The following is a 25,902-nucleotide window of genomic DNA, read 5'->3' as shown; positions in this document are numbered from 1 at the left end:
GGGCACTAACTTGGGACATAGGAGGGAGAGAGGAGAATAGAAAGAGACAATTGTTGGGCCTGAGTGTGAGTGAAAAGGAAAGAGATGGTGCACATGAGGAAAGGAAGATGAAAATTGGGCATAGAGAGGAGTGAGGTAGAGATACATGGGGAATATAAGGATGAGAGAGTTGAGGAATGGAATTGAGGTCTGGAGGAGAGGAAGCATGCAAAAGAAATGCAACCAGAGACTCACTAGACAACAAATTTTGCTGAGGTGACATTGCATATTTTAAAGTCGTCTGCCTTGACATCTTTGAAACCCCCCCAAATATAAATGATAATTAACATTTTCTGAGTGTACAGTGTGCTTTGTGTTTTTAAAAAAATTTTGTGATTACCATTATGTATTAATAAGATTATATTGTGTGTATATAAAAATGGATGGAAAAAATTGCATTACAGTTAGTATTATTATTATTGGTGTGGAATCAAGGGCAGAGTTTAGGTGGGGGTACTCGGTTGGTATTTGTTAGGCTTAGGGGGTACTTGGATTGAAAAGGTTGAAAAACACTGTCTTAGTCGCACTGATTTTTATATTTTTATGTATGCCACTTAGAAGCCTGATAAACGGAATATCAAATTTTAATAAAACTTGAAACTTGTGTAAGCTTTATCATATGGCCTACCATATTTGCAAAAGCAGCATGGTTAGTCTATCCTTTGCAGCCTTGAAGCCTGATGCTCACTTATCCTCTTTGCTAATGAAAGTCCTCTGTAGTATTCTCTTCCAAATAGAGCAGTTTCATCAGCATTGAATGCCTGATCAGGTTCATATTTCTTCTCTTCAATAATTTCCTTATAGGTGGCAGGACAATCTGCCTCTTGGTTGGCAGATGCTGCTTCTCCTGTCACTTTCACATTTTGTAGGCCATCCCTGTGCCAGAATTTATCAAACTATCCTTTACAGGCCTGAAAGTCCATAGATAGCAGCAATTCCCTTCTCTTTTCTTCAAATTATCACACAGAAACTGTCTTTCCTCTTAACACAGTATACAGGAATTCTCTTCTTATAGCAATCCTGCTCCCACATAAATGTTGCAGTTTCCACACAAGAGATATTGTTTTCTCACACAACATGTAATATCTTTGCACCCACTAGTGTAGCTGCAGCAACGGCTTCACAGATTGGCTTTTCCTTCTTCTTTATCTATATAACGGTAGATTCATTGATGCCATAATGCCAAGCAACTGCAGAGATTGACTTCGTTCTGTGAAGCATGTCCAATAATTCAACCTTTTATGGTAAGGTCTTCACTATTTTTCCCCCTTTCGGGAGCATTTTTGGTAGTACTAGGAGCCTTATGCTTTGTAACCATACTGCAAATATGGAGAGAGACCTGACCTGAAGGAGAGGCAGTACCAGATATGGTGAAGTTAAATTTTATAAAAAGGTTAGTCTGCTAAATAAATGCATAGTATGTGCTGCCCTTTAGAATGCCGCTCTCTTTGTCTTCAAACAAAGCAGCCTTACCAAGAATTGAATAGTATGTGAAATTTAGGCCCCAGGGAGAAGGCTAGTATTGGACAATGCCCCTGGACTTCATACGGTATCTCTGGTATAGCTGCAGCAAAACTCAGTCACACACGTCTCCTTTTCTCTCAGGGGGAGGGGGGGGGAGGTGGATTCGGCTCTGTCCTGAGTTCAACCACGCTCAGTTATGCCTTGGAGAATTCTCAACAAACTGACCCGAAGCAGTATTTTTCCCCCCCTCTAAACTAAACTAAAACATAGCCTTATATACCGGGTCTTCAACCATGGGAAGCTCGGCATGGTTAACAAATTAATTTAAAAAAAATACTAAAATACATGGAAATTAATTTTCAAAGTGTTTAGCAAATAGAAAAGTTTTCAAGGATTTACGAAAAGATTGGAAGGAACTAAGATAACTCAAAATCAAAGGAAGATCATTCCATAATTGGGAGAATTTAAAAGCCAAAGAGAGGCTGAAATTCTTGATTCCTTTAATTCCTTTCTTGGAAGGGAGGGAAAGTTTAAATTGTTGAGTACCTCTCACATATGAAAATCTATAAACGTTCCATAGAAGAGGAACAAGAGGAATAAAAATTGTAAAAATAATAAATATACATTTAAATTGAATTCTGAGATAAACTGGGAGCCAATGAAGGCTTAAAAGCAAGGGAGTCACATGGTCGAATTTGCTTTTTCCATAAATCAACTTCGCACCGGTATTCTGAATCAATTGTAGTCTTTGAAGACAGATCCTTGTGATGCCAAGATAAATAGCATTACAATAATCTAGCCGAGAAAGTACAATTGATTGGACCAGAACAGAAAAGTGATGTTGATGAAAAAGAGATCTACCTTCCTCAGCATTCATAATTTAAAAAAACATTTCTTAACCAGAGAGTTTATCTGTTCCTTAAAGGTAAGGGAAGAGTCAAAAAGTATTCCCAAAATCTTGGAAGAGAGCTCAATTTGTAAAGAGGCTGCAGAGTCCATAAGTACAGTGGGAGGGAGATAATCCAGTTTTGGGCCTTACCACAAAAGTTTAGTTTTGGCTGCATTTAGCTTCATCTGGACAGACATAGCCCAGGCTTGAAGTTTGGAAATACAATGGTTTATTTTAAAAGTTAAATTGGTAATATTTAAATCAATCTCAATCAGTCAAAAAGATATCATCCGCATAGGTAAAGAGCGTTTCCCAAGCTGACAACTTATATGTGTTCAAAGTAGTCATATAAAGATTGAACAAAATTGGGGAAAGTGGAGAGCCCTGGGGAACCCCGCAAGGAGGCTGCCAGGAGTTAGAAATATTGACTGAATAAGAACGAGACAATAAAAATTTAGAGAACCAAACAAGGACAATCTGATTAAGTCAGATATCTGAAAGTAATTGAAGCAGAATATCATGATGCACTACATCAAACGCTGCAGACAAATCAAACTGGAGCAAAATTGAGCATTTATTTTGTAGTCGCAATTGTTGGATTTTAGAAAAAAGAGAAATCAATAAAGTTTTAGTATTAAAATTAGAACGAAATCCATGTTGAAAAGGTTGAAGTAGTGAAAATTTCTCCAGGTAAATGGTGAGTTGACCAGCTACAATTGATTCTAGCAACTTTGTCAACAATGATATATTAGCAATTGGTCAATAATGAGAAGGGATAGTAGGATCTAGATCTGATTTTTTTCAGGAGGGGCAGGAGTGTTATTTGCCCCGTAGATTGCGTAAAGTATCCATTTTCCAATGAGTAATTTAGTAAGATGGTCAACCATGATATTGCCTGTGAAGGAATATTAAGAAAAAGGTAAGATGGAAAAGGATCCAGTGAACATTTACACTTTCTCAACTTTTCACACAATTTGGAGACTTGGTATTCAGAAACTGAATCAAAAGAGCACCAATAGCGATCAACTGGTATCTCCAGTGTGGGATTTTTAGAATAAGAAGAGAAATATCCAGTATTTCCTACAGGAAAAGACTGCCTAATAAGATAAATTTTGTCTTAAAACATTAGCAGGAGATAATGATTGCTCAGACTTTGAGTCAAAATTAGTTAAAGAACGCCAGAGTTTGAAAAGAATACTACTCTGATTATTGGACTCAGCTATTTTACATCCATAATAGGTTTTTCTCGCTTTCCTAAGTTCAAAGTTATATTTTCTAATTGCAGATCTCCAGTTTAATTTATCTATATCCAAATGGGATTTTTTTTCCATTTCTTTTCTAACCTCCTACAATTTTGTTTTAAGGCTCTATGAGAGGGTAGGAACCATGGTGCGTTCCAGGCATAGGAGATTGTTTTGGTAATAACTGGCCCCTCTGATGTAGCTACAGCAAAACTAAGTCACACACTTCTCTAATGCTGGCCTTTACCTGACCATGCTGAAACTAAATGGAGTCTCACACTTTTCCGGTGTTGGACTTTTTCTATTGGCACCCCAGGATGATGTCACTAGGGAGTGGGGTGCAGTCAACCCTTGTCCTGGGCGAGATGAAACTGCGTGAATGAGGCTGCTTTGTTTGGAGACAGAGCAACATTCAAAAACTCGACGCATACTCAACTTTTTACAAAAGTTAACTTACAGCATTTTATGACTGCAAAATACTCATGAATAATTGAAGACACATGTGCCAAACCCATAAACATGGAGGGAGACCTGTACTGTATATCCTTGAAGTATTGTAGAATCAATATTGGTATTCATTTTTAATGTTTAATATCCAGTATGAACAAACAAGTCAAGGCGGTTTTCAAAATTAGTAGTATATATAAGCTTGAAATTTTTTGTGGCCCTCATCTATTCACACTGTGACCCTTTACGTGAAAAAGGATGGAGACTACTGGGCTAGAGCATATACCACTAGAATATACAGTATAATCTTGTTATAACAGACTCGTTTATAACGGAACCTTGCCTATAGCGGACAAAGTCCACTAGTCCTGGCCGAGTGCCATTATAAACATACAGAAAATTGGATATAGTGGACTCGCATATAACAGACTTTCGGATATAATGGACAACTGTTTTGGTCCCCAGAGCCACTTTTAGCTGTAGTTTTATTCAGCTATAACAGACATGCAGGCTTCACTTACAAGGCACATGGCATGCCGGTGATATAGTATCAAAATGCAGCCCAGAAAAAAAATAAGAGTATTTTTCTTTCCAGTACAGTGTTTTGGTTTGCAATCATTTCGTGCCATATCAATTTTTTGCTGAGTTTTGTTCTTGATGTTGCTGATATGCTTGTGTTGTGATTGTTGTTCATTGATTTACATTGTTTCAAGTTGCCCTGAATAAAGTTTTTAAAAAATGCAATTCTGAATATAACGTACTCTGGATATAACGGACCGTTTTCCCAGGTCCCTTGAAGTCCGTTATAACGAGATTATACTGTAATGGCAGCAAATACAAGCCAATTATAATTCTGTAGGCGCTAATTACATTAATGAAGTCTAACAGTGGTTACCTCATAAATACTAATATGGAAAAGCTGGCTGAACAGCAGGTCTGGCTTAAGGACTGTGGTGCGGTATCTCTTCCTTCATTTCTCCCCACCCAACACCTGTGATCGATATCTCCTATCTAAAGTTCCCCCACCCCTTGCTGAACCAGGTGAGGCAGAGGTTCAGGTGTCAAAATCCCAGTTTGGCATCTATCCCTTTAGGATTTTTAAAGATATACCAGAATGGGATTTTGGCACCCTTTATCACTGGTGCTCTGTGCCAATGCCTCAGCTAGTCCATAAATGGAGCCAGCCCTGCTGAACCGAATACAGAATTCGGTGATGACAGATTTCTTTATTATATGAGGGTGAATCAGAAATTAAAGGCAATTGTTAAATTATAATTCAAAAAACTAGAAAAATGTTATTAGCCAAGTGGTGGAAGTACCCACTGAAAACCATTTGCTTAAAGTGGAGAAAAAGCCTCAACCATAAATAATATACAGACCGCAACCCAATGAGTTTTTTAGCCATTCTAATTCTGTATCATAGGCAAAAACTCCACAATTATCAAAAATGATGTCATGAGAGACAGAGCTTTAATTTGGGTGCCATTTTGAAGCCAGGACGTGGACAAAGCTGGAGAGAACGGGAGTTTGTCTTGGAATTTTCCCTGTTGCAGCCACTTTTTGGTGAAACAAGAGCCATGTTGGAAATTAGATCTTCTTATCTTCACTTCAATGCTATGTATGCTATAGCAGGAACATCAATGTATTGGACTGAGTAATGTATCATCTGTGAAGATAAGTACTATTTTTTGGTCTCTTGTTCTTTTTCTTTTTCCCTGTGCACAGTAGTGGGATGTTTCCTGGTTTTGAAAATTACATTTTTGATAATTGTGGAGATTTTTTTTGCCTATGATAAAGAATTAAAACGGCTAAAAAAACTCATTGGTTTTTATTTATGTATATTATTTATGGTGGAGGCTTTTTCTTCACTTTTAATAAATGGTTTTCTGTGGGTACTTTCACCACTTGGCTAAATAACATTTTTCTAATTTTTTGAATTATATTTTGTTATTATTTTTGTAATTGTTAAATTATGCAATAACCAGAACAGAACTAATGAAATGCAACATATGCATATGCAACATTGCCTGTAGGTATTCATCCACACACAGTGCAGCGCTCGGCCTTTAATCATGTGGCAACCATGAGGTCAGAAACATGGACATTGCTAGATTGCACCATTGTAGCTGATTACAACTTCCCCCGCTGGCTCTGAAGCAGGGGGAAAATGCTTGAGTACCTGATTTAAACCTCTTAGATAATCTTGATAGGAGATATATAAATACCTAAAATAAATAATGATTCACTTATTTTTTTTAACCTTCCTGTGCTTTCTTGGCATTTCAGTGCTTTAAAGAATAGAGATGAAAACTCTTCTACATGGCACTGGAACTCAGACCAACAGCACACTAAAAAAAGGCGGAAAGATAGAATGAGAATGAAGTCCCCAGCTGTGAGTAGTGCATGTACATCTGCCCGAACCAGACCACTTCAGAGTATCCACAAGCGGAAGCTCTACAGACTCAACTCTGCATGTTGCTTAAATCAGCTGGTAAGAATTGTAATTCAAAGAAGATTTTCATTCAGCATGCATCCGTTTATTTTTTTAATAATTGAGATCATATCCCAGTATGCAGTATGCTTATTTAATAGCTGTGGAACAGCAAGACTTTAGATACAAAAGATGTTCTATTACATCCCTTCTGGATTCCATACGTTAGGTTTCAATCCCAAACCACAGTGCGGGAGTTGCAGAAATACAACTCTTATCGGAGCACATGCTCCTTCCCCTTAGCCTGAGAGCTAGAAACATATCCAGATTCAATTTCTGCAAGCAATCCATGCAGAAGTCTTTTGCAGTTGCTTTGTTTCTTTTCTTATTTTTTTTTTGCTTAAAGCTAGTTTTGTTTGGTGGCTTCAGTGTCTTGAGACCCCTTTTTTGTGGTCTGTCAGAGGAAAGGCTACAGACCGCGGAGGTGGATTGCTGCTTCACAGAGAAACTCTAGTCGATCTGTGGAGCCAGCCTGCCTTAGACTCGGGGTTCCTTCCCCTGGGAGTTTGCTTGCCTACTGACCTTGTTACTGGTTTTAAGCTCAGGCTGTGTGCATCTGGAGTGAAACACCCAGGTTTCAAAGTGCAGGCTGCTTTTCCTTCCCCAAGGAGGGGCGGAAGTCACAGTCAATGTCTGGCTGACTGGTAGTCTAAAGATTTCAAGTCTGGTCCATTTGGAACTGTTTCTGAGGCAGAAAATCCTTTTCCTCCGTTCTAATGCTGTTTAAAGCTGCTGACAGTCTGGTACTGCATAACTGTGAGTAAACCTCTATTCTTTAGCACTCTCCAGACCGGTATAGGTGAATCTTACAAGCAGTTATATATCTCATCATGAAAAAAACTGTGGAATAGTACATAAGAGGTACCTTTCCCTATTCCTATCAGTCTTCTTTCAGTCTCAGCAGCTGTGAAGAACTGTACCCATCTCTCTTGGTAGGACTGTTGGAATTTGTTTAGTGATCCTAGTCCCCGTTTTTGTGCCAGATTGAGCTTGGGTGGGCCCTATTTGGGGTTCCATCCAACCTCGGGGGTGTCAAACCCTCCCCCCATGTCCTCCACCTCCCCAACATTTTTTTTATAGAGGTGCCTCAGCAGTAAGGCTTGCCCCCTAAGTCAAGCAAGGCATTAGAAACATAGAAAAAAGCAGCAGAAAAGGGCTATAGCCCACCAAGTCTGCCCATTCCAAGTATCCCCTCCCCTGAATTTACTCCCTTAAAGATCCCACGTGAGTATCCCATTTTCTCTTAAAATCCGTCACGCTGCTGGCCTTTATCACCTGGAGTGGGAGTCTGTTCCAATGATCCACTACTCTTTCGGTGAAGAAGTACTTCCTGGAGTCGCCATGAAACTTCCCTCCCCTGATCTTCAGCGGATGCCCTCTGGTGGTCGAGGGTCCCATGAGCCAGAAGATATCATCTTCTGACTCGATGCGTCCCGTGATGTACTTATATGTTTCAATCATATCACCCCGTTCTCTTCTTTCCTCAAGTGAGTACAGCCGCAATTTTTTAAATCTTTCTTCATATGTGAGATCCTTGAGCCCCAAGACCATCCTGGTGGCCGTTCGCTGAACCAACTCGATCCTCAGCACGTCTTTTCGGTAGTGTGGTCTCCAAAACTGAACACAGTACTCCAAGTGAGGCCTCACCATGGCTCTGTACAACGGCATCATAACTTCAGGTCTCCTGCTGACAAAACCTCTGCGGATACACCCCATCATTTGGCTTGCCCTGGAGGAAGCCTTCTCCACTTGATTGGCAACCTTCATGTCCTCACTAATGATCACCCCTAGGTCGCGTTCCGCCGTGGTCCTAACCAAGGTCTCACCATTTAGTACATAAGTTCTACGCGGGTTTCTCTTACCCAGGTGCATTATCTTGCATTTTTTAGCATTGAAACCTAGATGCCAAGTAATTGACCATTGTTCCAGCAACAGTAGGTCGTGTGTCATATTATCAGGTAATAAGCTTTTGCCTACTATGTTGCAAAGTTTGGCGGCGTCGGCGAACAGTGATACCCTTCCTCTAAGTCCTTGCGTCATATCTCTTATGAATAAGTTAAATAGAATCGGGCCCAGGACCGAGCCCTGCAGCACTCCACTGATCACGTCCGATGCTTCGGATGGGGTACCGTTCACCACCACCTTCTGAAGTCTACCGCTCAGCCAATCCCCAACCCATGTAGTTAGAGTGTCTCCTAATCCTATCGATTTCAGCTTGTTCAGTAATCTTCGATGAGGGACGCTATCAAATGCTTTACTGAAGTCCAAATATACCACGTCCAGTGACTCTCCGGCGTCCAGTTGTCTAGTAACCCAGTCAAAAAAGCTAATCAGATTAGATTGGCAGGATCTACCCTGGGTGAATCCGTGTTGGTGTGGATCACGCAGTTTTTCTTCGTCTAGGATTGTGTCAAGATTCTGTTTGATCAGTGTTTCCATGAGTTTACACACTATAGACGTGAGACTCACTGGTCTGTAGTTTGCTGTCTCTGTCCTGCAGCCCTTTTTGTGGAGTGGGATTACGTTGGCGGTTTTCCAGTCCAAGGGGACCCTTCCTGAGCTTAGGGAAAGATTGAAAAGAACAGATAATGGTTCTGCCAGGACTTCCCTTAACTCCCTGAGCATTCTGGGGTGTAGGTTATCCGGTCCCATGGCTTTGTTTACTTTGAGTCTTGATAGTTCGTCATAGACGCTACTGGGCATAAATACAAAATCTTGAAACGGGTCTTTCTGGTTATCTCCCGTCTGCAGCTGTGGACCAGCTCCCGGCGCTTCGCGGGTGAACACTGAACAGAAGTATTTGTTTAGTAGTTCTGCCTTCTCAGAATCTGATTCCGCAAAGTTACGTCCGATTGCTTCAGGCGTACTATCCCATCTTTGTTTCTTTTCCTGTCACTAATATAGCTCAAAGTATTCTGCTTTGAGAGCCAGTGGAGTCTGTTTTGTAAAAAAAAAAAAAAATCCTGAGGTACCAGTCTGAAAGGTTGCTTTTCATTTAAATATGCTGTAAATTACTGTATTTTTTGACTAACCGGCACTTTTAATCTAATCTAATCTAAATCTTGGGTTTATATACCGCATCATCTCCGCAGATGGAGCTCGACACGGTTTACATGGTTAGGGAAGGAACGGAACTCCAGTGGAATTATATAAGTATGAGAGAAGAGAGGTTGGTGTGAGAGTGCCAGGAGCGGGACGGGGTTACGTTCTGGAGAAGAGCCAGGTCTTCAGATGCTTACGGAATGGTAGAAGGGGGCTCAAATTGCGGAGAGGGGAGGGGAGACTGTTCCAAAGCTGAGTGATTCTGAAAGGGAGGGAAGAGCCAAGTTTACCAACAAGGGAGATGCCTTTTAAGGAGGGGTAGGATAGTTTTAATTTTTGAGTGGATCTAGTGGAGGTTGGATTTGAGGAATTCCAGGATAGAGGGATAAAAGGAGGAAGGATACCGTGGAGGATCTTGAAGGTTAGGCAGGCACATTTAAAGTAGACCCTGGAAATAACGGGAAGCCAGTGGAGTTTGGATAGGAGCGGTGTGACATGGTCAAATTTACTTTTTGAGAAGATAAGTTTGGCCGCGGTGTTCTGGATTAGTTGGAGTCTGTGGAGGCTTTTCTTTGTTAAGCTTAGGTAAATGGAATTGCAATAATCCAATCTGGAGAGGATAATGGATTGTACGAGGACGGCAAAGTGTTTTTGGTGGAAGCAGGATCTCACTTTCCTCAGCATGTGAAGGCTGCAGAAGCATTTTTTTATCAGGGAGTTGAGGTGGTCGTTGAAGGATAATGATGAATCTATGGTGATGCCCAGAACTTTGCTAGAGAATTCCAGCTGTAGAGAGGAGCCTGTGGGCAGTGGGATGGAAGTGGGTAATTGATCAAGTTTAGGGCCAAGCCAAAGTAGTTTAGTTTTGGACTCGTTCAGTTTCATTTGTACAGTGTGAGCCCAGGATTGGAGTTTGGTTATGCAAGAAGAAATGTTAGCTGCGAGATTGGTGAGGTTCGCGTCGGTCTCGATGAGGACCAGGATATCGTCGGCGTAGGTGTAGAGTGTTTCTAGGGGGGATAGGTGGAGAAGATTCAGGGAGGACATATAAATGTTGAAGAGGATGGGAGATAGGGGGGAGCCTTGTGGGACTCCACAAATCGGTTTCCATGGGGAGGAAGAGGAACCATGTTTGGTGACGGTGTAAGAGCGAGAACGTAAGAAGTTCGAGAACCAGTCAAGGACTGTAGAACTAATGCCGATCTCGGAGAGTAGGAAGATTAGAATGTCATGGTGGACAACGTCGAAGGCAGCAGAGAGGTCGAATTGAAGGAGAACGGCAAATTTTTTGTGAGAGTGAAATTGTTGGATCTTTGAGATTAGGGAGGCCAGGAGGGTTTCGGTACTGAAGTTGGGTCTGAAGCCGTATTGATAGGGTAGGAGGACAGAGAATCTTTCCAGGTAGGCTGAGAGTTGGGAGGAGACGATGGACTCTAGCAATTTGGTTAGGAGCGGAATGTTTGCTATTGGGCGATAATTGGATGGGGAGGAGGGGTCTAGGTCAGCTTTCTTCAGTAGGGGGGTCAGTGCAATGCGTCCCATTTCAGGGGAGAAGAGGCCCGATGATAGGGCAGAATTTATGAGTATGGTGAGAGAGGAGATGGCTTGTGTGGGTATTTTCTCAAATAGATAGGATGGGAATGGATCCAAGGTGCAGTTACAGGATTTCAGTTTCAGGCAGAGTTTGAGGACCTGCGAATCGGATACTTGCTCAAAGGTAGTCCAGGTAGTCGCATATGGACCAATTGAGCACTTCTCAGGGGAAGTGGTGCACAATTTGGTTCAGATGTGTGAGGTACTTGCGGCCGGCCTGAAACAGCTGTTCTGGCTGGTGCGGTTGTGTGGAGCCCCGTCAGCAGAGGCTGCAGGCGTCCAGGGCTCCCCGGCCCTAGTGCCTCACAAGTCGGCATGGAGCAGTGGGGAAGCCTGGTCTTCCCCCATCGCCCCTGGAGGGATTCCCTCTCAGCTGATTTTTGTTAACAGCTGATGCCTGCTTTAGCAGCTGGGACAGTTCAGGCTTCCCAGCCGCTACATGCCCTGGAGGGGTTATTTTTGGTGGGATCTTCGCCATTTTAACAGACAGGCCCCTCCATTTTGTCTGCATCCTCAGGTAACTTTCCCCCTGTATTGGAAAAACAGGGGCAGGTTTCAGCTGGGTCCCCTGTTATGGCAGGGAGTCCCATTAGATCCCCAGAGGTTTTTTCCCTGATTTAATTTTTGCTTTGTGCAGAGCCTATTTTCTGGTGGCTGGAAGTCCCACATGCGTGTATGTGGGGAGGGTCCCCTCCGCACTTCCTATGACTTTGCCTCCCTTTTTTCATTTGACGACCCCTCTTCCTCCCTCGTCCAAGCGCCCATAGGTGGCTTGGGTTGCAGATTAGTGGTCAGAGGAGCGTGTTGGCCTAGATGATGACCTGGACCATTTTGAGGAATTCCAGGATCCTCTCGAGGTGATGGCCGATGGTGACGAGGCGGCGGGTTTCCCGCCTTCTGGCGAAGAGGCGTCTGTGGTGTGCCTTTTTCAGAGGGATGTGCTACCAGACCTGATTCAGCGGGTCTCCTCAGTGCTGCATTTTGAAGAAGCGCCACCGGAGACCCCGCTTCCAGGGGACCCTCTTCTTAATAGGATCCGCGCTGCTTCCCGCTCTTTTCCTATGCATCAGGATGTTCGGGATCTTGTACTGGCACAGTGGAATACACTGGAGGTGCCTTTCGGTTGGTGTGCACCATGGGTTGTTTGTATCCCACCCGGAAGAGGATAGGGCTACTTTGAAGTCTCCAGTGGTGGATGTGGTAGTCTCAGCGATTGCTAAGCAGCATACCGTGCCTGTTGAGGGTGGTTCTGCCTTACTGGGACTCTGAGGAGCGAATATTGGAGACCATTCTTAAACAGAATTTTGATATCTCTGTCTTGGGGGGTCCAGGAGGCTATTTGTGAGGGGCTGGTGGCTCGCGCCGTGTTTCGGTGGGCTGAGCGTGTCCTGGATTGTGAGTCTGATGTATGGTCCTTGGTGGATCAGGAGGTGGCAATGATTGAGATGGCTGCCTCATTCCTCTCGGATGCTCTCTCTGACTTGGTGTGGACGTCTGCCAAGTCTATGGCTTTTGGAGTGGCTACGCGACGTACCTTGTAGCTTCGCGCTTGGTTGGTAGAGGCCCCGTCCAAAACTAAGTTTGCTAAATTTCCCTTTCAGGGGTCTTTTTTTGAAGAGGATTTAGATAAATTGGTTCAGACTCTGACAGACTCTATGGTGCCCCGCCTGCCGGCATCTCAAGGTGGCACTGCCCGAAAGCGTCTGCGGGAGCCCCGCAAATACTGCCTGCAGGCATGTGGCTTGTTACTTTCCAGGCTTCAGGGTTTTCCCGGGGTCATTTTTATCAGCGCATGCAGTCCTTTCGGGGGACCTGTCGGGGACTGGGAATCCCTCTGCCGGTTCCCCCACTGCCCACCTGCCCAATGACTCTGCCGGCGCCCCCTTTGGTTCCAGTGGGTGCCTGGCTGTTCAAGTTTTTCCCAAGTGGGCCAAGATCACGTCCGATCAGTGGATCCTGGAGGTGGTGCGGGATGGTTCTGCTCTGGAGTTTGCCTGCTCTCTGCCAGATCATTTTCTAGCCTCTCCGTGTCAGGCGGCATGGAAGACGCAGGCCTTTCACCAGAACCTTCAACGCTTGCTAGATCTCAAAGCAGTTGTTCCAGTATCCCTCAGGAGTGCGGCACTGGCAGGTACTCAATTTACTTTGTGGTGCCCAAGAAGGAGGGGACCTTTCGGCACATCTTAGATTTAAAAAGGGTCAACAGGGCTCTCAGAATTCCCTCTTTTCTCATGGAAACACTGCGGTCTGTCATGCTGGTGGTTCAGCTGGGGGAGTTCCTGACTTCTCTCGATCTGACGGAGGCCTACTTCCATGTTCCAATTCGGGCCTCCTATCAGCTCTTCCTTTGCTTTGCGATCTTGGGTCAGCACTTTCAGTTCTGTGCGCTTCCTTTTGGCCTGGCCACGGCTCCCTGAATGTTCATCAAGGTTATGGTGGTCGTCGCGGTGGCCTTGAGGACAGAGGACATTCTGGTGCATCCCTTTCTGGACAACGGGTTGATTCGGGTGAAGTTGTTGCAGGAAAGCCACCCGGGTTACGGCTTGGATGGCGGATGTTTCTGCAGTCACTGGGATGGATGGTCAACCTTTCCAAGAGTCTGTTGGTCCCATCTCAGTGTCTGGAGTACCTTGGGGTTCTGTTAGACACCTTCTTGAGGAAGATCTTCCTTCCGGAGGCCCGGATAAGCAAATTGCAATATCAGATTTGCCTGCTTATGGCGTCCCAGTGTCCTCAGGCGCAGGATTTCCTCCAAGTCTTGGGGTCAATGGCGGCTTCCATAGACGTAGTAAGGTGGGCGTGGGCCCACATGCATCCTCTTCAGTATGCTCTCCTTCAGAGGTGGTTGCCCCAGAGGCACAATTTGGATCTCCCTGTTCCTCTAAGAGGCTTGGTGCGCTGCATCTTCTTTGGTGGCTCCAGAACTCTTATCTGGTTCAAGGGGTGAGTCTGGATCAACCACAGTGTGCTTCTCACAGATGCCAGTCTCTTTGGTTGGGGATCTCAGTATCTAGGTCACTCAGCTCAGGGCACCTGGTCCAGGGAGGAGGCATCCTAGTCGATCAATGTGCTGGAAACCAGAGCTGTCTGTCTGGCGCTGTTAGCCTTCCGCTCCTTCTTGTCAGGCAAGTCAGTCAGAGTTCTGTCGGTCAGTGCCACGGCAGTGGCCAATGTCAGTCGTCAAAGGGGTGCCAAGAGCACAGAGGTAGCACAGGAGGCGGCTCTGCTCATGGTCTGGGCAGAGTCCCATCTTCAGGACATCTCGGCCTCCCACATAGAATGTTCAGGCAGACTTCCTCAGTCGTTATGTGCTGTATCCGGAGAGTGGTGTCTAAGCCACGTGGCCTTTCAGTTGATAGTGCAGTCTTGGGGTCAGACCCTGATGGACCTGATGGTCACGAGTGTCAATGCCAAAACACCCTGCTTCTTCAGTCATCGCAGAGACGGTCAGGCCAAGGCCCTAGATGCTCTGGTTCAACCATGGCCAATGGAAGGGCTGTTGTATGTGTTCCCTCCATGGCATTAGTGGGCAGAGTACTCCGTATTGTTCATCACTGGGCCTGGTGTATCTGGATTGGCCCCGCCGTCCATGGTATGTGGATCTGGAGTGGCATCTGGTGTTGGATCCTCTTCCTCTGTCTCTTTCGCACAATATGCTGACTCGGGGGCCTTATTCCTATGTTCAATCCGGGTCCTTTTTGTCTTACGGCTTGGCTGTTGAAAGTGGATGCCTAGGTAAGAAGGAGTATTCAGATAAAGTGATCTCCACTCTCTTGCGGTCCTGGAGATTTTCTACATCTCAGGCTGATGTGCGGGTTTGGCACATCTTTGAGGATTGGTGTGGGGTGTGTGGAGTGGTCTCTTTTCGCGCTTCCCTGCCTAACATCTTAGAATTCTTGCAGGCTGGGCTGGACAGGGGTCTGGCTTGGTCTTCTCTCCGGGTTCAGCTGGCGGCCTTGTCGGCCTTTCATGGGTTGTTACGAGGTCAGCGGCTGACTGCCATTCCTAATGTCGCTTTCTTCTTGCAGGCGTCCAAATTGCTCAAGCCTCCCGTGCGGCCGTTGAATCCCTTTTGGGATCTGAATTTGGTCTTGTCTGGGCTGGTGCGCCCTCCTTTTGAGCCTTTGGGCGCCTGCTTGTTGAAGAACCTTACTCTTAAGGCGGTCTCTTCTGCTATATGTGTTTCAGAGCTGCAGGCTTTCTCTTGTAGGTCTCCCTTCTTGGAGTTTCTTGGGAGCGGGTAGTGTTGAGGCCTGTTCCTTCCTTTTTGCCAAAGGTAGTTTCTCCTTTTCATGTCAATCAGGCAGTGGTCCTCCCGGTGTTGGGTAGCCGGAAGGGATCTTTTGAGCAGAAGAAGTTGTGCAAGCTAGATGTCTATGAGGCTCTTTGCACTTATGTGCAGAGGACCCAGGAGTTCAGGAAATCAGTCATCTCTTTGTCCTTCTTGGGGGTCCTTGTAAAGGGGATGGCACTTCCAAGGCTACTATTGCATGTTGGATCAAAGAGGCTATTGCGTCCATGTATCTTCTTCAGAAAAAGCCTGTTCCGGAATTTCTCAAGGCTCATTTCACTCGGGGTCAGGCGGTGTCTTGGGCTGAGTCTTCGCTAGTTCCTCCAGTGGACATTTGTAAGGCTGCTGTGTGGTCTTCCTTGTATTCCTTTGTCAGACACTACCGTTGGGACGGGGTGTTTGGTGCGTGTGTTCTGGTGCCAACCCTTCGGGGGTCCTATCCATGATGGAGACTGCTTTGGTACATCCTGCTTGTAAGATTCACCTATACTGGTCTGGAGAGTGCTAAAGAAGGAAAAATTATGGTCTTACCTGCTAATTTACTTTCTTTTACCTTCTCCAGACCAGTATAGGTCCCCACCCTGTCTATTGTTGTTTTCTTGTGGCAGTTGCGTGGGCAGATTTTGGGTTTTCTGTGAGTTCTAATATTTTTTTTAGGGCCAGGGAGAATTGAAGAACAGCGGCTGTGGCTTAGCTGGTGAGCTATGAGGACATTTTCTTTCTGGGATCTCTCCTCTGCATTTTCCAACAGCATTTGGGTATGTTAGTTATTACTCCTGTTCGGAGTATTGTTTATTTCTGTTTCAAGTTCCTAGTTCTGCTTGGCTATTCGGCAGACTGATAGGAATAGGGGAAGTACCTCTTATGTACTATTCCACAGTTTTGTTTCAGTCTCCACCTGCTGGTCATAATGAGATATATACCCGCTTGTAAGATTCACCTATACTGGTCTGGAGAAGCTAAAAGAAAGTAAATTAGCAGGTAAGAACCTAATTTCTCCTTATTTCCTAAGGGAACTTCAGGGGTGGCTTGTAAAATGATTTTAAAGTAATTTTTCACATTTTCTGAGGGTAGGGTTCAAGTTTTCCACCTCCCCAGACCCCAAATCACTATTTTTTAATTTTTGGGTTTGTTTATTTTTGCTGTTTTTTTGGTGAGAATTCACTGGCAGTGGTCATCTTGGATTTTAATCTATTTTTTTTTCCAAAGTTTTATTTCTGCCTCAATACCCCTCGATTTGCTTAATCGTTTGGGATGGACTCCCCAGTCCCTAATTTATTGAATGTGTGCATTTATTGCGTCAGGTCAGTGACCGTGTGCCTAAAGGCGACTGCTCACCGTTACTGTACCTTTGATAATGACAACACTTATGCTGCATCAAATGAATGTTTGATTAATAAAGCAAAAGGTCAGTTTACAAAATGAGGCATCAAAAATGATTATATATCAAAGTGCCAAGTGAAAAGGTCAATTCAGAGGCTAGCTTGTCTGATAAGGACCCTTACACTCTGGCTTGGATACATGAACCTTGATCTTTTATAAGATATTACATGGTTACTTTGATTGGTGGAAACATAGCTAGTCTGATTGGTTGTTTACACTTTCAAATTTCTAATTGGTTAATTGGTTGCCATGTCAGGTATCTTTGGGTCATTCCAAGACTTTGGATGGTGTCGTATATGAATTCCCCTATCTCCCATGACGGGGTGTTTTTGGTGCTTTTTCGTAGGCCATTTGGACATTGGCCACTCCCTTCTCGGTGGCCCTTCTTTCTTCTGCTTTCTTGGATATTGTAGTTATCAGTTTCTTTTACTTGTTATGTTCTTAGGTCATATGAGTTATTTCCAGCCTAAGCCCTGCAACTATCTGTTCAGCGCAGATCATGTTGACCTGCTGTGGTCACTTATTTTATTTTTGTGACCAGTGTTTTGTTTTTGGAATTTTCCACAGCAGCTGTCTCAGCTGTCTGCATCCTTGTTTATAGTTCATGTAATTTTTGTATCAGAATGAAGTCTGTAGAATTCATTTTATAGTTTGGCCTGTTATGTCTGAGGCCCAGTTTCTTAGTCCTGTGCCTCGGGGGTCTCATGAGGGAAGGTATCCTCTCTCATGCCGTAGCGTGCTGAGGGAGGGGGCGGGAGCTTCAGACTTCACCTCCTCTGGGTACTATAGGGCTGGGGAGCTGGCCTAGGTCTGTGAAGTCGGAAAAAATTTTCACCTAGAAGTTCTTACCCAGAGTTCTGGAGTCTGACTCAAAATGCTTGAATTCCAAGTCTGGGGGCTTTTTTGATGTGACATGTGTGCCTCAACAGAGCCATGCCATGTTTGCTGGGTATGACTTTTCGCCAGATTTTATTCAGCTTCTCTGGAAAGAGTATTCTTAAGACCCTGCTCGTTTGACACAGGTGCATCGGATCTTTCTCAGCCTGTTGTACAGGTAACGGAGCTTCCTGTTCAGGAACCCTCTCGTCTGACTGTGGCAGACCTCGATTGCAGTGGTTGCCATTCAGGTATTATGTCTCTTCTGTCTTCTGACACTGCTTCGATATTGGATAGAGCTGATAACCCTTGCTGGGACTAGTCTCCTCAGCTACCCTGAGAGTCAGGAGTTTGGTGCTGATCCTTCTATTCGCAGCCCTTTTATGCATGGTTCTGTCCACCCTTTTATTGCTGATGTTTGGAAAGAGCTCAATTTGGATGCTCCACCTTCTACTTCTCAGGCATCGGTCAGGAACTGTTCTCATGCCCTACGGCCTGGCATTAACTGCAGGTGCTGGGGTCCAAGGCAGCCTCCTCGGAGGCAGTTCCCTGGGCCAGATTGCACATGTGCCCTTTATTGGAGTCTTGGTGATTTCTGCAGTGTCATCCCCTTCAGATGCCGCTCCCCTGGACAGTACTGTCTTGCAGCAGTTTGGGCTGGTGGCTTCATGGGGTGGCTGGAGAGGGAACTATTTTGCATGTTTCCTCCATGGCCCCTGAGAGGTCGAGTGATCCGCAGGATTGCAGACCCATGGAGGGTAGTCGTAGTTGCCTTAGATTGACTACATCAGCTGTGGTATGCAGTTTTAGTCCGTCTACAGAGAATCCAGAGTCTCAGATTGCCAGTACATCCAGAGCTTCTGTCTCATGGGCCTGTTCTTCTATAGGATCTGGATCGCTTTGGTCTTATGCATGGCTCTTGAGCTTGAGGCGTTTACTCGCAGAGGATACTGCTACTCTCCTTAGTGCCAAAAAGCCATTAACAATCTTGGCATATGCTAAGGCTGGGCAGTTGTTTCAACTCTGGAGTGCTAAACAAGAGTATATATGTATATCCCCTGAGTGCTCCAATTTCAGTGGTCCTAGTCTTTCTTCAGGATGGGCTCAAAAAGGAGCTGGCGGTCAGCTCCCTCAAGGTTCAAGTAGCAGGTCTCTCTTGTTTCAGGGCCTGTATGGCTTATCTGGATATAGCTTGGTTTTTGAGGGTGTTCTTCAGTTATGTCCGCTGCTACGACAGCCCTTTCCATTCTGGAATCTGAACATTGTCCTACAAGGATTGACTAACACTCCGCATGAACTTTTGCAGAAGCCGTCTCTGTTAGACAGCTTTCTTGGTTGCTATCACATCCGCATGGAGAGTGTAAGAGTTGCAGTAGTTTTCCTACAGAGAACTGTTCCTTAGATTAACAGAAAAAGGAGTTTCCCTACGCACGGTCCTTTTTGTCAAAGGTATTTTAATTTTTTCACATAAATTAACAAGTCCGTCTACCTGCATTCCAGTCCACAGGATTAAAAAAAAATAGAACAAAAGTCCTGTGGTTGCTGGATGTCCGAAGAGAGATTTTGTGGTATCTCAAAGTCACTAACAAAATTTGGCTCTTTGACAGTCTAGTTGTGCTGGCCAGACTGGGCAGGCCAGCGTCTAAGGTGACTATCTCTAGATGGATCTGCATGGTAATTTCTTCCACCTATATTGCCTGTGGAAAACAGCCGCCAATATCATTGAGGGCTCATTTGACAAGCAATGTTATTTTTTCTTAGGCAGAAGCCCGGGAGATTACATCTGAGGAGATTTGTAGGGTGGCTACTTAGTCCAGTCTTCATACTTTCACTAAGTTTTACAGAATGGATGTTGCAGCACGGCTGGATGCTGTTTCTGGGTCTGCAGTACTACAGGCAAGCTCATCTGTCCCGCCCTAAATTCAAGGGACTGCTTTGGTGTACGTCCCATCCATACAGAATGACACACTTATTGCATTAGTAAGAAAGATTAGATTCTTACTTTGATAATCTTCTTTGTTGTAAATAGGTGTGTCATTCTGGAACACCACCCTATCAGTCTTCAAAGGTGCCTGTTTACTGTCTCAAACAAGCATGTCCGTTCTCAGAATGAGATTTTTCATGTCAGTCTGACTATAGGAGGATGAACACATATGTAAGGACACAAGAGGTGATAGGATATGTAGAGCTCCATAAATGTTTTTGCTTGTTAATATTTTCCCTCATATATTGTTTTTCTAGTTGGTTTTGTTATTAACAGTGCTAATTAACAGTAGCTGAGAAGGTATGGAATAAGAGGTTAGCTTTCATAAACTGCAAAAGATTGCAGAAAGAGGAAGACAGGCAAAAATAACTGGAAAGTTAAGAGTCTGGTTGAGTAGTCAGAAAAACAAAGATGCTAATGGTAAAACGGGGAGACAAGACATCTTTTAGATATATCAGTGATAGAAAGAAGTTCAAAAGTGGCATTGTGAAACTCAAAGGTGAAGGGAAGAAATATGTAGCAGCTGATAAAGAAAAGACTAAATTGTTCAACAAATATTTCTGTTCTGTGCTAATGGCTGAAGCTCCGGGAGCAGGACCGTAGTATACAAATGCAAATAGGATGGAGGAGTGGTAGATCCTGATCGATTTTCTAAGGATTGTGTTTGTGAGGAGCTAGCTAAATTAAAGGTAGGCAAAGTGATGGGGCTAGATGGTGTACGTCCAATGGTGCTGCAGGAACTAAGGGAAATTTTGGTGGCGCTTTGCTGATTGGCTTTTTCAATGCTTCTCTTGAGTTGGGAGTGTTATCGGAGGACTGTAGAAGGATGGATGTGGTCCCTCTTCACAAACATGGAAGTAAGGAAGAAGTAAGGAATTATAGGCTGGTAAGTCTGACTTCTGTGGTAAGCAAATTAATGGAATTAAAACAGAGAATGGTCAAGTTTTTGCAATCTGATGGATTACAGGACCAGAGGCAACATGGATTCACTAGAGGTAGGTCTTGTCAGACAAATCTGATCAATTTCTTTGACCGGGTGACCAGAGAATTGGATAGAGGATGTGCACTAGATGTGGTGACAGTGTTCCACACAGATGTCTAATAAATAAACTGAGTGCCCTCAGGATGGGCCCCAAAGTGATGGGCTGGGTCAAGAACTGGTTGAGTGGAAGAAGATATAGGGTAGTGGTCAATGGCGATCGCTCTGAGGAAAGGGATGTTACCAGTGGTGTGCCTCAAGGTTCTGTTCTTGGGCCTGTTCTTTTAAACTTTTTTTTTATAAGCGATATTGCTGAAGGGCTGTTGGGTAAGATTTGCCTCTTTGCGGATGATTCCAAAATCTGCAATAGAGTAGACACCTTGGATGGTGTGAGTAACTTGAAGAAAGACCTAGCGAAGCTTGAAGAATGGTCTGAAATTTGGCAGCTAAAATTTTATGCTAAGAAATGCAAGGTCATGCATTTGGGCTGCAAAAACCTGAGAGAACGATACAGTTTAAGGGGTGAAAAACTTATGTGGACAAAAGAGGAGTGGGTCTTGGGAGTGATAGCATGTGATGATCTTAAGGTGGCTGAACAGACAATGGCAAATGCAAGAAGGATGCTAGGGTGCATAGGGAGAATATGGCCAGTAGGAAAGGAGGTATTGATGCTCCTGTATAAGACTCATGAAACCTCATTTAGAATATTTTGTGTGCAATTCTGGAGATTACACCTTCAAAAAAATGTCAATCCAGAGAAAGGCTACTATAATGGTGCATTTTCTTCATCATAAGACATATGGTAACACACTTAAAGATCTCAATATATATACTTTGGAAGAAAGGCAGTAGAGGGGAGATATGATAGAGACATTTAAATACCTACGTAGCGTAAAGGTTGAGTTGAGTCTCTTTCATTTGAAAGGTGGCTCTGGAATGAAAGGGCATAGAATGAAGTTAAGAGGTGATAGTATCAGGAGTAATCTGATAAAATACTTTTTTTCAGAAAGGGTGGTGGATGCGTGGAACAGTCTTCCGGAAGAGGTGGTGGAAACAGACTGTTTTCTGAATTCAAGAAAGTGTGAAATAGGCACATGGCATATCTTAGAGAGAGAGGAAGAGTTAATGGTTGCTGTGGATGGACCAACTTGATGGGCCATTTGGCCTTTATCTGTCATCATGTTTCTATGTTACAGAGCAGAACAGAGCAAAACTGTGTTTTTGGGTAACTTTCCCATGCCCTTTGTTCTTATGTTTGTTTATAGGGGCTATTGCCTGCTTTGGTACAAACTGAAGGGAGCAGCACAGTACACTAGATAAAGAGAAGAAGTTGAAAATTGTGATTGATACCTTCTGCACAGGTTGCAGATTTGGATTGAATATCCATCCATCCAGAATGACACTATTTACAAGAAAGAAGATTATCATATCAAGGTAAGAACCTTTTTGTGAGAACAGCCTATTCCTGAGGCTCAAAAATTAAAAGGTTATCCATGACATGTCCCAAATTTTTAAGTTCGGAAGTCAAAGAATATATAGCATCGTGTATATTCATCTCTTTAATTAAAATTTAGTTTTATCTCTGTTTAATTTTAGTTTAAATTCTGCTGCCTAAGTCTCTAATAGGTTTTTCTTGTTTAATACTTGGTAAAATTGCTTAAAGATCATCCTTAAAAGGAATATACTGTACATTGTAACATCTGCATAGATGAACAGATGGCATCCTGATTCATAAAGCTTTTGTCCTAAAGGTGCCATACATAAGCTAAAAAGTATAGGTGATATAGTTGAGGGGATCAATGATGCAGTGGTAAGATCTCAGATCTATGAAATTAATTTATTTATTGTGATCCACTTTTGTATGTTTGAGAAATATTGCCCATAAGTAAATTTTAAATAATTGTATGTTGGATGACTTATTGGTTTTAATATTTGTTGTAAGACATCTGCCATACTCCTGCTAAAGAATATTTCTTCATGGAGATTATTTCTTCATTGAATATTTCTTCATTGAGCTTTTCTTCCTCAGTTTAACGATATGACCTCTTAAAACATTTCCAATTTACTCTGTAAATATCTTTGTAGCCACTGTCATCTGAAGCCATCCTACTACAGTGTGGTAGACAGCTGCCTTTCACAATGCCCTCTTCAACATGTAGTAGCTGTGAAAGAAGCAAGACTAGGGCACTGGGACAACACATACTGGAAGTAGACTCCTCTTTTCATCCAGTCTTATCACTGCCTTCAGGTAAGTCTATTCAGGAATTTAAAAAAAACAAAACATTTTACATAGAAACATGATGGCAGATAAAGGCCAAATGGCCCATCCAGTCTGCCTATGCGCAGAAACTATTATTTCTTCTCTCTGAGATCTCATGTGCCTATCCCATGTATTGGAGGAGTGTGTGTGGTTTTACTACTAATCTTAGCTTTAGTCCAGTATGCTTTGAACTGTATAGAATAGCAATCAAGTACCTTTATCTGTAGAAAGTTGGGATCAGTCAACCACACAATTGGATGATGTCATCTGACATCATTGTGTTACATTTTCCTGATCCTGGAAAAGCTTAGAAGACTTTTCTGAACATGTATAGTAGAGAGCTGCATGGGAACGGGGACGACGGGAATCCCGCGAGTTCCCCCTTCGGGTCGCGGGGATCCCGTGGAGACGCCCCATCGGGTCACGGGGATCCCATGGGGACGCCCCATCGGGTCATGGGGATCCCGTGGGGACGCCCCCTCGGGTCGCGGGGATCCCGTGGGGACGCCACTCGTGGTCTCGGGGATCCCGCGGGGTTGGAGGCAGCGAGAGGCCCCTCTTCTTTTCCTACTTGCTTATATACGTAGCTGACCGGAAGTCTAACCCCCGACGTCAGAGCAGGTGTAGGAGAGAAGGCTTCACATCAGTCACGTGCAGGGTAGCGGGCAGATCTCTTCCTAGCTGAAGAACACGTAGCTGTCTCCTCTGGCCACCTCATGGAGGGCTGTGCAGTCCTTCTCCTCCAAGAACCAGTAGTTGAGGTAGGCGGAACCTTGAGCACCAGTGAGCAGTGGAAAGGCTGGTCGGAGGTGGCGTACTTGGGCGCTCCGTAGAGTGCGGGAGCGGTGGTGGAGACGCCTTTTACTAGAAAGACGCAAAGCTCATGGCAAACTGTGTTTGGGGATAGGGTGAGTTAGAAGCTCTCCTTAAAAGCTTTTCAAGGATGGGTTCTGAGTTCTTCCTCCAGGTAGATCTCAACACAAGGACTATCAGTATGGACTGTGAGAGGCAAACAGGCAATAGCTCATTCCCCGTTTGGATATCTCTCTCTCAAATCCAAACCCTCAGCCTCTGTCCCACCAGCAGTTCAACAACCCCCCCCCAATTCTTCCAACCTGTTCCACACAACTGTCTTTCTCCAGTCTTTCGCTCCCTCTGATGCCTTTTCTGTTGTTTCTCCGGCAGGGCAGAGGGAGAGCCAAGGCAAGAAGTGGTGTTGAAGGGGGCAGGGGTGCTAGAGAAGAAAAACGGCAGGTGATTTCAGGCATGAGTAAGAAGATAGGATTGGGGGGGAGGGAATGAGATTAAAGCGGCTGTGTTGGATGACAGGCTGGGAAGAGATGGTAAACCACAGGGTGAAGAGGGGTGCTTAAAGGGTGAAGGCAGTCAAATGTGTGTGACTTGGTCTCTGTAGTGTGGGAGTTCTTTGCTAGTAATTTGTTGTATGGCAACTCCTGTCATAATTAGTAAAAGCCTGTTGTTTTTAGATGATATTTGGCTTTTAGCTCTCATTGACATGCCAAATAACACAGTATCATAAGAAAATGGCACTGGATTTTCCAACAAACAATTTATTTGGCCCCATATTGCTTTCCAAAAAGCCAAAATGAATGGACAATAGAACAATAAATGATCTAAAGTCCTTGCTTCGAGATGACAGTGCCAACATCTATTTGATTTAGAGCTATCCAACTTTTGTAAACGAACAGGGGTCCAGAATGCTCTATGTAACAGAAAAAAACACGTTTGTCTCATAGATGCCGACACTGTACATCTCATCCTCCAAGTCCAAATTCGTGACCATTGAGACACAGAAATTTGATGCTTAATCTCAATACTCCAAATGTCCCTAAGACCAGTTTTTGTTTTCTTATTTATAAATCCAGCTATCAATTTATACTACTGTGCAGCCTGATGTCCCGGGAAGTCCACCTGAAAGCATAAGAATTCCAAACTATATTGATTATTTAAATTTTTCCATTCAGAGAACCCCGCCTGAATGGCCTTCTTAGTTACAACCATCTAAAACTTTGCGATTTATTAAGTCCAAATTTATGTTGCAGCTGTGAAAAGTCAAGCAGCTTACCATTACAAATACATCATCTAAAATACGTATTCCTGCTATCATCCAATGCTTCCAGATGACCTTAAATCCGCCAATTTGAATCTTGGAGTTCAGCCATATAGTCTGATTTGTTGATTAACATATCGCAAGGTCTTCCATGTATTTACTAATATTCTGTTTTCTTTATATAACCTAGACGTTTTGATACTGAGAACATGGCATAATCGCAGAGGAAACATGAATTTCCATTCCAACCACAACCAATCTGGAAGATTTTCCATAAGCTCTGGGAGAACCCAATACATATCCTGGCGCATAATATAGGATTGATGATGCCTATAAAAATTGGGAAAATTTATCCCTCCCTCTGTAATTGTTTTTTGTTGAGATACTAAAGCAATTCTAGGAATCTTACCCAGCCAAATAAATTTTGTAAGAATACTATTTAACTTTTTATAAAAGGACCTCTGGAAAAAAACTGGTAACATATCCATTTGATAACAAATCAAAGGCAAAATCATCATTTTAATAGTTTGAACTCTCCCCCACCAGGAAAGATGTAAAGGATTCCATTGCTTACACATTTCTGTTACCTTCTGTAATAAAAGTTTTTCATTCACTTTCATTGTGTCATCCAGCGTTCCAAATGCCTAAATATTTTATTCCATCTTCTTTCCATAAAAAGGGGAATGTTTCAGATAAACCTTTTGTACAATGGACATTAAGTGGAAGAACTTCTGATTTACTCCAATTTATCTTGTAACCTGAAAATTTTCCAAATTTCTCTATTAAGTCAAGTAAGCATGGAATGGTTGTTTCAGGATTTCTCAAATGAAGCAATATATCATCTGCATAAGA

General features: G+C 43.6%; 1 protein-coding gene across 8 annotated transcripts in view; it reads left to right on the top strand.

Annotated features, from left to right (window-relative positions):
- KANSL1L (KAT8 regulatory NSL complex subunit 1 like) overlaps positions 1–25,902 on the top strand; it is a 321,832-nt gene that overhangs the window by 106,959 nt on the left and 188,971 nt on the right. For all 8 annotated transcript variants that reach the window (XR_004539416.1, XR_004539417.1, XM_033944251.1 and 5 more), the window contains exons 6-7: positions 6,367–6,571; positions 22,805–22,967. Coding sequence is in view for 6 of the 8 variants with exons in the window: in XM_033944251.1 (XP_033800142.1) it covers positions 6,367–6,571; positions 22,805–22,967 (368 nt within the window). In the remaining 2 variants the exon portion in view is untranslated. The remainder of the gene's footprint in view (positions 1–6,366; positions 6,572–22,804; positions 22,968–25,902) is intronic.

This window comes from Geotrypetes seraphini, chromosome 5, assembly GCF_902459505.1.
Source record: "Geotrypetes seraphini chromosome 5, aGeoSer1.1, whole genome shotgun sequence".
Classification (NCBI taxonomy): Eukaryota; Metazoa; Chordata; class Amphibia; order Gymnophiona; family Dermophiidae; genus Geotrypetes; species Geotrypetes seraphini.
Note: the sequence above shows the minus strand (reverse complement) of the source record. Positions and strands in the feature narration are given on the sequence as shown.